General features: G+C 41.8%; 1 protein-coding gene across 2 annotated transcripts in view; it reads left to right on the forward strand.

Moving 5' to 3' along the window:
- The first annotated feature begins 27 nt into the window (after window positions 1–27).
- Window positions 28–17,408, forward strand: part of cdca7a (cell division cycle associated 7a) — a 238,982-nt gene continuing 221,601 nt past the window's right edge. Inside the window, exons 1-9 of one of the 2 annotated variants that reach the window (XR_013965575.1) lie at window positions 28–155; window positions 617–760; window positions 875–1,003; window positions 1,116–1,301; window positions 1,423–1,659; window positions 2,096–2,224; window positions 2,432–2,581; window positions 2,674–2,810; window positions 3,266–3,381. Coding sequence is in view for 1 of the 2 variants with exons in the window: in XM_080786656.1 (XP_080642782.1) it covers window positions 135–155; window positions 617–760; window positions 875–1,003; window positions 1,116–1,301; window positions 1,423–1,659; window positions 2,096–2,224; window positions 2,432–2,581; window positions 2,674–2,810; window positions 3,266–3,299 (1,167 nt within the window). In the remaining variant the exon portion in view is untranslated. Of the gene's footprint in view, window positions 156–616; window positions 761–874; window positions 1,004–1,115; window positions 1,302–1,422; window positions 1,660–2,095; window positions 2,225–2,431; window positions 2,582–2,673; window positions 2,811–3,265; window positions 4,110–17,408 lie in introns of those variants that run through there. The other variant, XM_080786656.1, reaches the window with a different exon arrangement.

Below are 17,408 nucleotides of genomic sequence, written 5' to 3' on the forward strand. Positions count from 1 at the left end.
GCGCCAACAGTCAGCACTGCTCATTGCTCAGTCAGACTCAGCATTCATTCATTGATTCACTTTGTGCTGCATAGCAGAAGGAACTTTATCCTGCAGAAGGAACTTTATCCTGTGTCTGTCAAGTCGTTGGAAAAATGCCCGCCACGCGATCGAAGGTAAGAACAGTTGGAAAACAATAATCTATATCCATGTTTTGTATCCTCCTACCTACGAAAAATAATAATAAATACACAACTCTGAGACTGAGTGAACAGCAATTGTTTTGCTTCTTACAAACTAAACTCGCGTCACCACCAGGCTTTCCTATGCAAGTTTAACGCCGTTATCTCTGATATCACCTGAAGTAGCCTTATGTTGTGAATGTAGCCTAATTACATTACCAAATGTACAGCTAAATACTTTAAGATGGTGACTGACTCGTGCAGGCTACTGTACGTGTTGCATGCTACAATTTAGGAATGCCAGCTCGATATTAAACACCAGGTTTTTCTCTGTCTTAAATTGTCTTGCAACTAACTAACATTAGATGTGTTGGTGTTATAACTTTTAAATGTTATAACAAGGTGGCAAAGGCACCATGATCAAAGTGTGCTTGTGTTCCCTATCCTATTCCTAGACAAGGATGTCCACATCAGCCCATATCACTAGGATGAATTTGAGGAGCTTCCGCAATGTTCCTTTGGTCCCTATGGAGACCTCTTCTTCTTCCTCTGATGACAGTTGTGACAGTTTTGGCTCTGATGGGGGCTTTGCAAGCACGGTAAGTAACTATGCACTGCCAAATGTACAACTAATGATAACAGAGTCTACGGATGTAATCTTTCATTTCTGTATCCGTCTTGTCTTCATGCCATGTTTTCATTTTTATATTCAGAACATTGGCTTGAAGTTGAGACAAAGGAAGAGTCCGGTACAAAGGCCAAAGGTGTTTGAGTCTACATCAGAGGAGGATACTATTAGCGGCGTTGAGGACAATGACATCAACAGTCAGATGAGAGCGATGGTGAGTTTCTTTCAAATGGTGATGACATTATAGAATATTTCCGAACGCCTTTTCTGAACGTATTTGTTTCACAGGTTGTATATACATATATTTAAAATAATTCCAATTTCAGAAAGTAGACTCAGTCATTGGACCTAAGAGACGGGGCTGCAGGTCCCGCGGCCTGAAGGTGGCCATGACGTTCCCCACTAGGAAGGCGGGGCAGAAGAGGCCTCAGCCCAAAGAGTCCTTGATCTCTGAGGCTGCAGAGAACTTCATGGATAAGAGGGCATCGAATATCAAGGAGAACAAAGCCATGGTATGATTCCATAACACTTAAAAATAGATTTTGCTTTTCAATCAATGCAGCCTGTTAAGTGATGGAACTTTAGTCCTCATCGATGTTGACAGATCATTTGTGTCCCCCATTGCGTTTTAAGCTAGCAATGCTGATGGCAGAGCTGAACAAAGTACCACTACCCAGCCTCTTCCCAAAACGAAAATCCATGGGAACCCCGAGGACATGGAGGAGGAAGTCCGTGGAACCTGCCTACCGACCCCACACGCGGTCCCGCTCGCAGGTCGACGGCCCCCCCAGCCCTCCTCCAGAGGAGGACCCTGAAGACAAGTTCAACCTGGTGCGCAAGAACCGCTACTATGAGGAGGTGGATGAACAGGTAGGTTTACAAATAGTATATAATATATAGACATTTAATTTAGCTAATGTGCTAACTCAGAGAAATAGAGAGATGGAAGCTTTGACAGTAATGGTCCTTTCAGATGGGCAGCATTTAACGCGCTTAGTAATTCATTTTCAATGAGAGATCTGCGTTTTTTGTACGCGCAAGAGAAGTTGAGGGGCGACAACTCAAGCGTATTTATGTGAGCGTGGTCCCGTGAAATTGTTGCTCGTTCCGTGCACACAGACCTGGATTGTGTTGAGCTTTTTTTTCTCCACTTGCACTCGTCATGAGCAGACCTGTCGTTGATCCAGGCGACAACGTCTGCGTCATACGCTGCCTATCTGAAAGGACCTTAACTGTGATTGAGTTTTCTTTTTTGTAATCGAGTTACTTGATCGAATCAACCGCTAAATGATTCCATCCCTGCCAGGCACAGCCCCGCCGCCGCTCTCCACACCTAACCATCCCGCATGTGGTGCGTCCAGTGGAGGAGGTCACCCAGGCCGAGCTGGACAGGATCTGCGACAATGTGAAGACAAAGGTCTACAGCCAATCCACTGTAAGTTGCTTTACAATGTGAAGACAAAGGTCTACAGCCAATCCACTGTAAGTTGCTTTACAATGTGAAGACAAAGGTCTACAGCCAATCCACTGTAAGTTGCTTTCATGTCCAACGTGTTCAGGCTGCACACTTTGATTTATTTTCTTTTTTACATTTTAAAATGATTGCGTCGCTCTGAACTAAATGAGAGCTCCTCCTTCTCAGGGAACAACTTGCCACCAGTGTCGCCAGAAGACGATCGATACCAAGACCAACTGCCATAATGAAGAGTGCGTGGGGGTCAGGGGTCAGTTCTGTGGCCCGTGTCTCCGCAATCGATACGGAGAGGAGGTTCGCGATGCTCTGCTTGATCCGGTGAGTACTTTTTAATGATCATAGATACGCAGCAGTCCAATGGGAGGCGTCTGGACGATTCAGATCATTCAAATTTATTGTGTCTCTTGTAGGAGTGGCTATGCCCGCCATGCAGAGGGATCTGCAACTGCAGCTTTTGCAGAGCTAGAGAGGGACGCTGTGCCACAGGAGTGCTGGTCTACCTGGCGAAATATCACGGCCATGACAATGTCCATGCCTACTTGAAAAGGTAAACTTGAAGCATTAAAAGCCTTGAGCGCTACTTAGCTGACCGGAGTTCCCCCAGGGGGTCTACTACACCCCCCCCCCTCTCCATGGCAGCTCTTCACGCCTTATAGGTCTGCTATCTGCCGCTAGAATAGGGACTATAGCAGTGGTTCACAAGCACACAACGCAGCGCACACAACAGCTATTTTCACTTGTAGATCGGCTATTTTCACTACTTCTTCATTATTTTATTTTTTTATTCATGGAGTTTCTTAGATTTGTTTGCTTGTTATAAAATGTAATGTACAAAAAAAATTGATTTTTACTCAATGCCACAAATTGGTCCTGACCCACTGTTTGTGAAACAGTGCTGAGTTGTGTTAGAGTGTGTTATTGGCCTACATTCACAACATACTATTTCAGCACGTCTTTGTTATTGTAAGAAATTAAATTAACATTTGGCACTTCTCTTGGCAGCCTGAAGAAAGAGCTGGAGCAGGGCAGTGAGTGAAGACTCTGCTGCCATCATTGCTCCTGGACGTGGCTATGTGCAGATTGTGCACAATACCTTCTCTTACTGTGTGTGTGTGTGTGTGTGTGTGTGCTGTTAATGGCTAGCTGCAATATCAACAACTCTGGTAGAGCAGCCAAAGTCAGCACGCCACATGTCTCAGTGTAAATACCATTACCGTGTTTAGTGCAACCTTAGTCAAAGCACTATTACTGTGGCTCGATGAAATCAAATTAATTGATGTCTGTCAATTATGCATTTGTAATTACAAATGCTTTACTTGCATTATTACGATTTCTGGTTTTGTTTTTTTCAAATTGCTGATTCTAGAGATCATTGGTTACATGTTTATATTTTGCATTGTTTTAAATGTATATAGTTCATACGACCCAATGGAATCAGAACTGGCTTACAAGGGAACCCCCCTTTCTCCAAGGGTTTCCCCCCAATACTTTGATTTTCAAGACCGATCAATGATGTTCATCTTATGTTGACGACTGTACAATTCCAAAACTTTTTCATTCCTTTGTTGGGCATATATAGTATTTTATTAAAACTACTTTTCAATGTCACACACTGTTTCTCCATTGTGGTTTAATGCCACTGAGATGGTGCAGGTGGAAAGGACATAGAAGAGAGTCTGGGGCTCATTGCCCTCCACATCTAAACCTACAGCCAGAGTGTGTGATATACTACAGAGCCTGGTTAAATATCCTTCATTAGATAACTGTCACTAATGGTGTGGAAACAATTAGCACACTCTAATGGGAATCTCATACCTGTAAATCATCTTATCCTATTAAAGCACATTCTCGCTCGGCTTCCATGTCTTTTCTCTCATTTTCTAGTGATGCTTCACACTGTTAGTAGGATTGGTATTAGGTACTGCTTAAGTGGCAATAGAGTTACGACCAACGTTTCGACCAACATTTCTATGCCCAAGTGTTCTACTTCGTGGTCTTTAAATGTATTTAATTTGCCCTGCACTGTTTACAGCTTGTGTTCTTCACACAAAACTGTCACTGCACACCTAATTTTGTTCATGGAATGAACCCAAAAGCAAAATGTAGCTTACTATTAGTGTGTGACAGTGCTTCTTTAGGTAGATTATTTAAGATAAGTCTTTGTTTCTGGGTCAACAGCAATAACATTCGCTAGTGTTTTATTTTTTTAATCTTGATTGGTGTCCTCAAGTCACAAGGATTTTTCATTCCGCATGGTCCGTAAATACATTTGGCTGCTTTGTGAATATCATTTTGGTTGTACTCTAAACACCATGCAAAATATCAGAGATATTTATTTAGATTTCTAAAATTGTGATAGATCACCACTTAAGATATAGTCCAAGCAGCAAAGTCCAATGTAGCCTATAGATACAGTATTTGTTTTTAATACCTACATGGAAACACTGCAGTTTAAAAACATTAACTGTCACCTGACCACACATCCAATGACTCATTAGAATGCTTGCATGAGTCAGTGTTTCCAAGCAGCTTTCCATATCATGGTATAGCTAGTAATATATCATAATATATTGTATGTTTAGGTCCTCTGTTTTCTGACCACATAATTGCAACATCCATCTCGACATGGATGTTCTTTTCTTTCTGAGAAAGGAGCATTTCAAAAACTATTAGCATAATAAAGATACACTTCAAAATACTGGTACTGTATTAAATACCAATGATCATCCACTTTGGGGTGATGAATATTTAGGGAAATAATTGTTTACGACGCTCGAGCATTGAGCTGATCTGGTAATCAGGCTATGAAATACAATATTTATTCATTAGAGCAGATTTAATGAGGCCTTGCGGCGCTAATTATGAAAACCAGTGTAGCAGTAAATGAGTAGTGCACAGTGGTGGGTGGGCTGTGGGGTACCTGTATGGAGGGACTGGGGGTTGAAGTGCCCTGAGTTCTATGCCACACTGAGCAGCTACACAGAACCCTGACTGTGCCCACCCAGCCCACAGCCATACATCACTGGACCTGTAGACAGGCCACAGATGGGCCCTAGACCTGCACGTTCTCCTCTCATAGCTCCACAAACCAGCGAATAAGCCTAGCATTTATTTATACAATAGAATAGGTACAAGACTACAAGTGTCGCTTGCTGAAAATAACTACGATGCAATGAGTCACATATCTGGGGTTCCCAAATGCATAATTGTGGTAAGATATTTTTCTATTTTAAACCAGTAGACAATAGCTTTATAGGCTAAATATCATAGCACTGTAGTAGCCGTTTAGAGGTGATTTGAAGAATAGACTATTCTCATAGAATAGTCATTCTCATAGAATTAGCTACAGTGTCAAATCTTATCAACTATTCTGAATAGTTGATGTGATTTCTATGGTATTTTTTTGATTGACTGATATTTTCATTATTACTGCAGGCTAGAGAGGAGAGTGTCATGTAGGTCTAAACGAGATTGTAAAAGAAAGAAGAGAAGCTGAATGAATGAAAGTCAGGGCAGGGCACAGCACAATGGCATCTGTGGATCAAAATAAACAGATTCATGATAGAACAAATCGCTCAGGGTCCTGCAATAAACCTTTTTATAGCTTGCTACTTGCTCATTCGCATTTAGAAACTGACAGGGTACACCATTTAACTCTTGATACAGTATGTTTACAACACCACACTGTTGTTATATTTGATTGGGAATGCAACAATAATGAAAGGACCAATCTTGACTCTACACGCACGCACACACACACGCACGCACACACACACACACACACACACACACACACACACACACACACACACACACACAACAACTTTCCAGTCAATAATGTCCCTTTGGCATTGACCGTATGTTCTATATAGTGTAGTGGTGAGAGTGCTGCTGTTAAATGCATAGCTGGTGAGTGACTCCTGGTGCCAGGAGGCTTATGACATGTTTCTTTGGCCCTGCCTCAGCCAGTCGTGATGGAAACAGCAGTTTGGTCCAGGTGTCAGGGACATTATCAAAGAAAAGAGCTGCCTCCAGTTGCTCCATCTCTGAGGAAATTGCCAACTCACCCTAACAAAGGAAGGCATAAGTGCACTTGCTGCTGCCTTCAAGGGGAGTGTGATAAGATGACATTATAAATAGAGAATTGTTCACGGTGGAGGGGTATAGGCACATCAGGCAGCCGGACTTGACGATTCGGTTATTCATGTATACGTCCAAATCCACTTGAACCTCACAAATTGATTGTTTTATAATTGTTTCATAGATTATTGATTGATTTATAATACCATAGTAGGCCTAGATATAAGACGATACACAATAGTTCTAATCTCAAGAGCAAATTGCAACAATTAACATAAATAGCCTTATCAATGATGGCAGAGGACACAGCAACCAAGGATGCAAGCAATTACATATATAATACATTAAATTAAATACAATGCAATTGTGTGTGTGTGTGTGTGTGTGTGTGTGTGTGTGTGTGTGTGTGTGTGTGTGTGTGTGTGTGTGTGTGTGTGTGTGTGTGTGTGTGTGTGTGTGTGTGTGTGTGTGTGTGTGTGTGTGTGTGTGTGTGTGAGCATTTAGCTGCTCCTTATAATATATGATTAGTTGTCATAATTTGCAGGCTGACACCATAGTATCAAATCTGCTGTTCTCTTCACCCCCTGAGGGGGGAGCTCTAATACAGGCAACTTGCCACACTGTTTACTCCAAATTTCAACAAGTCAGGACTCTTCAAGTTCAACAAAGTTGTTACGATAGTAAGTTATGATAGACACATGCATTTCTGTTATCGCATATTCATGGCATGCCGCATTGTCAACACAATACAAAATCGAATGTCATAAAAAGAGCAGAATATGGTAATACGGCCACAATGTTTCTTAATTTCTTGTGTTTTGTTTTGTTTTGTTTTGTCTCATTTAACAGGTCAGTTTTCTACAGTCGCCTACCTTCTGTCTCGTGTCTTCAGGATTCATCAGGGTCCAGGGATCAGAATCACTGTTTAATATTCAGGGTAATGTCACTGACAACGTGCACTGCACAGTCTTGTGAAACCTCACATTAAAAATTCTAAGGAGTCCAGCAGCACACATTGGCTCCGTGTGGGGGGGGGGGGGGGGGGAGGGGGGGTCTGTAATGTGTAAATCTACTCCTACCTTTAAGTGAGGACTGGTACATTGGATTGATTTTTATTGAGATCATACATTATAAATGGGGCATGGAGGAGCTTACAGCCTGAGATGGCGGTGCTCACGAGCTTCATTAATTTTTACTTCATTAACTCTCTCCTTCAGAACCTACAACACACAATTCATAGCCGGTCATGAATCCAAGGCTACAGGCAAATGGACAGCTGTGTGACTTCCAATGGAGTGGATACACTGGGTAACACTGTCCAAACAAATCATAACACATGGTGAATACATAACCTCAGACCGATCCATAATGGTTTAGGCCACTTCTGTCTGATCTGTGGCCTCACATCTGAGGAAAACATGGCAGTGATTGGGGGGAAAAACGTCATTCCAATCAGAGGGGGAATTTAAGACATCAACAACAATAACCATCACATAATGATGATGTGCAGAGCTGTCTCACAGAGAACATCATGGGAAAAAAGTGCTTGTTCTGTTCATGCTTTGGGAATTCAAGTTATGTGTGAAATGTTTCTGATGTTCATTCTGTGGAGTTAAAAGTAAATAGGCACCCTTTAAAAAAAACTGACAACAGGACATTTTATGCATGCCAAATGTGATTGTCATTGTTTTCAAAGCACAAACTAAGTGGTCATAATCATTCATGACATATTTACAGTCACATATTCCAGAAATGTGTTCCCACATCCCAGTCTCAGCTCTCATCTGTTGTTGTCATACCAATAGATTTATGTCTGATTGCAATTACTGTGGAAAAACTTGCATATAGCCTAAATCTGATGATTTACAAATCAATACATGTATGCTTTAGCAGTGTCTCTCCTTGGAGCCAGTCAGTCCACCATTCCCATGGTTCCAGACACTTTGGAATGGGTCATTTGTTTAATATTATAGTGTTAAACCCAACAATATAAATCACCTATAGCCTACTGTGTGCAACTGTGCATGCTCCTCTGTTCTGTGTCGCCATCAACCTATAGGATAAGTGAAGAAGAAGGGAAGGTGGGTGATAGCTATGGTAGCTCTCAGCTTCTATTCCAAATTTACTTTAATTGAATAAAGTATTCAGAATCTGTCAGAAAACTACAAGTGGAGATATATATTAAATCGCCTTCAAATAAGGGGTCATAAACATTTTTCCCTTTGCCCCTCTGTAAATGTTTGTAGGATATTTGTTGATGACATGTATTAATGTGTTAATACATCTTAATGTTGAACAGCCTATATGTGAACATGTATTTATTTGTTTGTTTGTTTTTGTTTTTTTTACACATCTTGAAGACTACCCAGGATCTTGAAGACTACCCAGGAAAATGCCTGATGATTTTAGGCCTACCACTGAATGTTGAATGGATTTTGGAATGAAACCCTTATGGGTCCTCCTCAGACCTCAGCCATTGATGTAAGTATCACATCTAATAGATTATAGCAAGAAAGCTGTTCAGCCTGCAAATCTGTTGTAAAACAGATCACAAACAGATTTGCAGGAACAGAAATAAAGCCTAAGTGGTCCTCCGAGGCACTTTTAACTTCTAAACATTTCAGATGTTTTCTTTTTTCTTCTTTTTTTTTTTCTTCATCTGAAAATATATATATGTTTTACCAATTATAGTGAAGTAATGTTTCCTTCATTACAGTTATGAAAGTCTTAAAGCTAACAGTTGGTGAAGTCTAGTTAAAACATTTTCGGGTAGCCTATCCAAAAGAGGAATTAATGAAAGCCAAAGAAAAATAGCTCTCAGACAATTAGCACCAGAGACCACTCTATAATCTTATGATTATTTTCACCACTTAAAAGCAACACACGTGGTTTGTGTTATTGTGGTGCGGCGGAATGAAACAACACTTGACTGGAATTGATTTGGTCTCCATAATCTGCATTTCCTTTAACATGGCTTTTCTTATGTTTCAAAATGTCACAGTTGATCAACTCCAGCTGGCACAAGCCAACGTGTCATCCCAGTTATAACATCCTTTCACAGATCGCTCCCAAGGGGACAGACTTGAGACGAGAGCCTTTTTGTTTGAGGCCAATTCTTATTTCAATAGATCTATGTAATCCAAATTCCCCCGTAATTCTGTTTTCTTATGTCACCTCAGTTTCCCACTTTGAAAAGAGGATGCATTTCATTACACTTTTCTGGATACTTATAGGTAGACAGCTAGACACACTAAAAAAGATTATAGCCTGTTAGAATCGTGCTATTCACATACTGTAATGATTTTTGTGCAGTAAAATCAGGAGTGTTTAACACTCGAGTTAAATAAACATTCAGGATTTTACAGTGGGGCCATGCATGAACGGTACCCACGGTACTCGTTGGTCTTTTACCTACCCACGGTAGTCACATATACTCATAGGACAGCTTTCAAGCCTTTTCTTTTCATTGACCATAGTCTTTAGATTTGCATTGTGGCAATTTGGAAATAAATTTACAGTGAAGTTAAACTATATTATATATTTGTTTTCTGGGAATGCCCTCTAGACTACCTAAATGACCCCTTGGGGTTCCGATGATTCCACTTTGAGAATCCACAATATTGGATTTGGCTTAGAGAAACATCCCAAAGCAATGTTCATTTAAATAACACATAATGTGTTATGCTGATGAGGGGGGGAAAAAACTGTAATTGCGAAATAGAAAATTTAACCCCGGAGCTGGTTGCTTAACCAAACATTCACTGGCTGGTTAGGCCTAGTCACAGAGGAAATGTCTGGCACTGAGAATGAATTTGCTCTCTCTGGAGTCAAAGGCAAGAAAACAATTAAGTGTCTGCTGCACATTTCACTGTGTACCACTTGACACAGTTTTTCACATCGCTGGGGCAATTGTCTTCAGAGAGCGACGAGACAAAGTCATTATTTCCAATGTCTCAAAAAAGAAAAAGTAATTTTCCTGATTTTGAAATATTTCAATCAAGCCACTGATGTGAAGAAACATAATGGTGTCAGTGTTAGTCAGTATTGTCTTTTGTGCTGTCACAGGCCTGTCAGGATGCTGACTCACTGTTAAGGCAGAGGCGGTTAGTTGCATTGGTACCCAAGGGGCTTGTTTTGTGTCCCCATCCTTGAGCCCTCTGTCCCTTCCCCAACATCCTCTGCCACTGATTGACTGACTGACTGACTGACTGACTGATTGATTTAATACTTTATTAACGTACAATACGACAGTATAACAGCAGCAAAATATATATTTACAGAGAAGGGGGGGCAAATACACAATGGCATATTTTATGGCTTCTTTCCGATAACATTCTATGGTATGGCATATTTTTGTTGTTTGTTGTTGAACAGCTTGTTTTTGTTTTTGATGAGAGCCTTTTTTATATTGACAGTGTATTATAGTATGTGGTATTTTTTACTTATACCAGCTCAGTGGCCTTGTGGTTAGAGTGTCCCCCCTGAGACTTGGAGAACGGCCCCGGCTGGGTCATACCAAAGACTACCATGGAGACATGGGTAACTGGAGAATGGGTGTGCTCTCACCCAAAACATGACAGTCATGTTTTGGGTTCATTTTCATTATTAAGCTATATAGGGAATATGGATGGATATAGGGAATGGATCTTTAATAGCTGTTGGTACGACATTCCACATTTTGGTGGCAGCATTAGCCATGTATGCCCACTCTAGAGTAGCAGTTAAACAGGTACATTCATGGGCACTGTTCCCCTGACTCCCTGAGTATCTTAAAGACCAGACCCATTGCAAGTTGATATACTCTGTCTTCCACCTTGACCCATCCCAGCCTAGCCAAATTGAGTTGAGGTTAGGTGAGTTCTGGGTTTGAGCGGTATAGTAGTCTTATCAATTTGTTTTGAGAGGTCTGCAGTTTTGCAGTCTAGCCCTTTCAAAACAAGGTGAAGTTTAGCCAAGTTTTTCTGCAGAGATGATCAAACAGAGTCACATCGCTTATAGTGATGGCTGTCAGGGGCAGTGAATACAGATCAGCTTTAATTGTGGTGGGTCTTACTGCCACTGTCTGTCAATCTGAGCCTTTGAATTGGCGAAAATTTGCTCTGTTCATTCTGTTAAATGATGTATCCAATTAAATGCGTTAGAATTCATGATCTTCAGTCAAGGTTAAATGAAAGCAGTTACTCCTGTCAGTAAGGTGATTAAACACTGCCTACATCAGCCACATTTTGTGCAAAAATTAAAATTTGGGCCTAAAGCATGAATCTTTATTCATTATCTGCAGTCCTGCTATATAAATGCCTGGCACATTCGCTCTTAATCAGTGATCACCATGTTCATTTTAAGTCTCTCTCTTTAGTCTTTTCTAATAAAAGGGATCTCACTCCTCAAATTACAGTGTTTTACATATTCACGAGGATTGTGGCCAATTCAAAGACCCTTTTCAGTAACAAAGATACCTTTCAAAAGCAGCGTTTCCTTTTTTCTTACAGGAAAATGTTAAGGGTTTAAACATGCTACACTTTGGAGGTATAAAATGTTCACATGGATTTCCATTTCTTCAACTCCATGTGATTTAATGTAAGATAATATGCGTTCCATGGTAGTTTTTGACCGTCATTGAACTAAGAGAAATGTGAAATACATTCTGTTGCCAGGCCTATAAGATGAATGATGCACCAGGTTAATAATGAGTATATAATATGGTCTTGTAAGTAAGTTTTCCATGTCCCAGCTGTGATGAATGCGATACGGTGGTAAAGAGCATGGTGACTAATGTGTATCATCCTGTGATCTGATCGTGGTGCCCTCTAGGGAGAAGGCCACTGTCTGCATTTCACACATGGCATGACATTAATACCCCAAGGTCCACCAGTCAGTCTGCTTGTTAAAGGATCATGCTGGTGACTTTGAGTGATTGATTTCTTCTATGTTTCCTCAGGCCGATTTTTCTAGCGGACAGCGGTCCCCAAACCTTTTTGGCAATGTACCCCCTGTTACCTCCTGACCTAGCGGATGCTCAGTCTCGCTGTATTTGGCCGAAAATGATAACATTTTTAATATAGGGCAAATAATCACAGAATGTCACTGCACTGAGAGACAATGCAGCTGTCTATATATACTCCCACAGCTGCTGTATACATTTCCTGGATGTTGCCGTTTGTGTTAAATAACACCATAAATCCGCCATTACCCTTTTCATGTCACCCCGAGAGCGTTCGCACACCACAAGGGGTGCACGCACCAGCTTGGGAACCCCTTTAATCCATAGCATGTGTTGATGGATAATATAATTAAATATCACATACACCGTTGCCCAGACAATTGTTCAAGTCGCTCCGGTCCGAGTCCAAGTCGAGTCCCAAGTCGTTTGGTCCCAAGTCCAAGTCGAGTCCCAAGTCAGTCCAAACCCTCAGGTCCGAGTCCAAGTCGAGTCCCAAGTAATTTGGTCCCAAGTCCAAGTCGAGTCCCAAGTCAATCCAACCCTCAGGTCCGAGTCCCAAGTCGAGTCCCAAGTCATTTGGTCCCAAGTCCCTGTCGAGTCCCAAGTCTTTCTGTTGTGGGCAAGTCAAGCCGAGTCACAAGTCGAGTCACAAGGTTGTGTCAAGTCTAGAATTTGAATTTTGTTATTTGTCATGTGACTTGTCATGATTATGAATTGATTACCCAGGACCGAATGGAAACAAGACAGCAAGGACTTTTTTCAGTGATCCCTTTTTGATCAGTGTTTGACTGTACCCTATACCGATTACATTTCTGCCAATAAAGTATTCAATCAATGAATCAATAGATATTCCCCACTGTATTTCACTGTACTATGGCTCCCCCTAATGGCCGTTTTGTCCCTGTACGCTGGAGCAGAGGCAGTGCAATATGCGCATGCTCACAACTGTCACTATGCGCTTCCGTGTTGACACTAGTTTACAGACACAACTTCACAGTTAGTACATATGGAAATATGGAATATACAATTGGATCTGGGTGTCTTTCACCAACACTAACTCAAAGGTAGGAAGCAACTTTTCAATCTACTGCAGCTGTGTGGTGAAAATAAAGGTTTTGCGTTAGTGTGCGAGTGGAGTTGCGCTGCACACCGACGCTGTATTCAAATACCATATGCTCGGAAACAAAACAAGTCACAAGTCATCTTGTCTCGAGTTGAGTCGAGTCGGGAGTCATTGGCTAGCAAGTCGGAGTCAAGTCTCAAGTCTCGTTGGTCTTTTACCTTCCAAGTCCGAGTCGAGTCGCAAGTCTTTACATTCAAAGTCCGAGTCGAGTCGCAAGTCGTCAAATATGTGAGTCACTATGACTCGAGTCCAATTGTCTGCTACTCCTATAGTGAAACTACAGTACATATCCCACTCAAAGACTCATAAGATGAAAGATTGAAAGAAAGAAAGATTCCATGGAAGATTCTATGACTGTATTACTTCAAATTACTCCTCTTTGCTCTCACACGATAACTTTGGTGTGTGGTTACGACATTCCCTTGCAGTTAAGATTACAAATGTGACCCAGGGGGTGTCCGTGTTCAAATCCGATCCATGGAGATCTGACAGCTCTTCACAAATACACAATGGCATATTTTATGGCTTCTTTCCTATAACATTCCATGGTAGGCCTATGGCATATTTTTGTTGTTTGTTGATGAACAGCTTGTTTTTGATGACAGCATTTTTATATTGACAGTGTATTATAGTATGTGGTATTTTTTTACTTTTTACTTATACCAGCTCAGTGGCCTTGTGGTTAGAGTGTCCCCCCTGAGACTGGGAGGACGGCCCCGGCTGGGTCATACCAAAGACTACCATGGAGACATGGGTAACTGGAGAATGGGTGTGGGTGATTGGTCTTTTGAAAATATATCATTGGGTAGAATTGTTCTCTCAACTTCTCTGGGTAGAATTGTTGCTCCGACTCGTGCGTGCATTATGTCCGTGTTTCAAGACGGGACTGGGAGTGTACTTGTACATCAAGCTACCTCATGCTACAGAAACAGGAGATAGGCTTTGCCCTATGGGCCTCATGGCTCGGCAAGACTTACTTACATACTTGTACAACATGATGTGATAACTTGAGTTCCGTGGATAATAAGATCCATGAAAGTTGCAACAAATAGCCTTTTTCCACCTACACTGTATAAGCTCTATGCACAGTCCGATGTCCGTCCGACACCCAATAGTCCGACGTTGCCGTGGTGTTACCCGTGATACTTGAAGGCTCTGTTACATTCTGGTGCTGATATTGTGCATGTTGGCTCACTGGAAACACTCTGCTATGGCTCCAAATTGCCTTCGCATTTGAGTAAATCATCACGCCCCCTCGCGACTTTCCCTATTTCGGGACTCTAGGGGACGAGGATTTACTATTCTGTCTATCGGGTTGCAACTTGAATGGGCCCCTTCGTCGCGGTCTAAACTGTAGTTTATCCCCTACTACTAGTAGGAGGGGGCGTGGCCATTTACTCAAACGCGAAGGTGATTCGGCACTCTCGCCCCTTACGGGTCTCTGAGCTCCCGGGTTGAATGCTATCAACGCACTGAATGGGACATTATCATGTTTAATCAGAGTCAGACTATTACAAGGTCCCTGTAGCTGTAGACTGATCTACCAAGGTCTCAGTAGGTGCATTATGTGCATTGATCACAGCTACTGTTTGGGGGGGGGAGGGAGTCTTAACCGACATACATGGCCGGTTAAGACTCACCCGTGGCTTCGCTTTAGCTCGCTTGGTGGTGGCACTCGTTGTTCAAGTTTGCTTGAGACGGCGCCCCTCCATCACTGTCAAAACAGTAGCAGTGAGATCAACGCATCGAATGCAGCTATAGAGATCTTGGTAGGTCAGTAGACGGCTATACTGAGACCATTCAATGGCCTGATTAAACGTTATAATGTCCCATTCAGTGCATCGATAGCATTCGAAGTTCGAACCGGGTGCTCTGAGAGTGTACGAATGGAACATTTTGTACAGTCAGAGTTATGGGTGTCCTTGAAAGTTTGTTAAAGCTATAGTCTTCCCGGAATAGGGATAATAAGGTTAATGCGGTTAAAAGGCCTAAAATGCAAAACAAAAATAATAATAACAATACGAAGCTAGTGTTTCAACATGAGACCCTATAGCTATCTACAAATAGGAACATATGCCACATGGTGAAGATGCATGTTTGGATGACTGCCAAATGTGTAAGCTAGTCTCACTCAGGGGTTCATCATGAATAAATAACGCTGTTTTCGAGCTACTGCTCCGGCACAAAACTCCCAGTGTTGAGACCATTTAAGCTCTAGAAGGGGCCAAACAGCAGTTGGTCTCTTTTAAACAAGTCTGAGAAAAGTAGAAAAATAAATAAAGCCGCCGGCGCTCTCTTTTAATGTATTCAATTAACTAGGGTCCCTCTAGAGAACTCCAGTGCACACTTGGATAAAGAGACAGCATATCGCCCGGAGATGAATACACTGAATGCGCTCATTCTGAAGACCATGATTGGAAATCTTCCTCAACAGGTTCTTACTTAATTAAACTTCCCTTCATATGACTTTCGGGCGCCTCCGACAGAAAATTGGGAGAGGCACATTCAAAGCCTGGGAAACTTTGTCTGCTAGTGCATTTTGTTTATGCGGGCCATTCAGGAACATGTAGGGGCTCTGATAACTTCCACCATCGCAGAGGAAAGCAAAGAGAGCTCACAAGCACCGAATAGTATATTTAAAACAAAACTGATTCAATCATTCCCAATTATGCTATGAAATGAGAGAAATTCTGGAGCTGTCAAGTCTGAGTGGGAAGGATAATCATCTGACAGGCATTACTGCTCCTATAATGGAATTTAGCAACATTCATATACTGCATGAACATATTGCGCTTGTTATCTGCGAGAAAAATATAGAATGCATAATACAGTATACTAAAATGACAAACTACTAAAATCTACGGAACATATGATACAAAATCCACTGTGCTTATTAAATATAGTGAACATTGTAACATTCACCATGTTCTTGGTTGAATGAAGTCTTATCTAATTATCTAAAATATGTCCAGGGAGAATCCATTTAGCATCCCTTTGTAGCTCATACTATTTTCCCTCCAGTCCCATTATGTAGCAAAGCCCCAACAGAATGTCATATCTATTAAAATCAATCTCTCATTACATTGCCTACATCCACTCTTTACTGCATTTCCCCCCCATAACAAATCAACTTAATCAAGCTCATTAAGTGTCATTATTAGCTATTTATTGTTATCTTTCTCAATGCACTTCTGACAGGCCGATCCCGCCCACCCGTGTCCCCCCTGACACCAGGGCCTTTGCTTGTCACAATGGCTCTGCACTCTGTTCTAATTGGCCCTCATTGTGTTGAGCTCTGATAAAAGAAAAGGAATATGACATCGCTCAGCTCCAAAAGTTTCACGTCTCCAACTCTCCATTGTACCTCTGTGATGAGCCACTCTTCATGGCCTTAACTATTGAAATATATCAGTTGTCAGTTATCAAATAAATATGCTCTCAATCATTTTTTTATACTCAAGGATATGTTGCCAACAACTTAGAAAGAGTTCAGAGAGTAGATGCCCCCAGGAGCAGTTAGTTGAGTTATAGGTTCCTCTTGTGCTAAAATCTAGTGTTGAACACAGCGGATGTCTCTAAATGCTGCATGGCGAATGCATTTCCAGAGCTGTCAAAATGATAGACAGTGGAGCTAGGAATTCCAACTGCAGCAGCGTGCCTCTACCTGCATACAAAGGCCTGCGGGATAGGAGGCAAGTGTGGAGTGACAGAGAAAATGGGAGAGAGAGAGAGAGAGAGAGGGGGAGGGAGGGAGGGGTGTGTGTGTAAGAGAGAGACCATAGTGTGTGGGGGACTGGGGGTGGTCGTGGGGGGGACAGAGGTGGGATGGAGGATATGGGAAGTTTGTCCCATTGCAGGAGTTATTAAGTTTGCCTCTTGGTCACACTTGGTCACACTTGGGTTCTCGTCCCTCATTCATAATAGATGCTAATCTGTTCAGGGCTGACTGATGACAGAGCTTCCTACCCTTCATTGAATTAGTCCTGAGCTTTATCAAAGGA

The sequence above is a fragment of the Protomyctophum bolini genome (genome assembly GCF_963924005.1).
Source record: "Protomyctophum bolini genome assembly, chromosome: 16".
NCBI lineage: Eukaryota > Metazoa > Chordata > Actinopteri > Myctophiformes > Myctophidae > Protomyctophum > Protomyctophum bolini.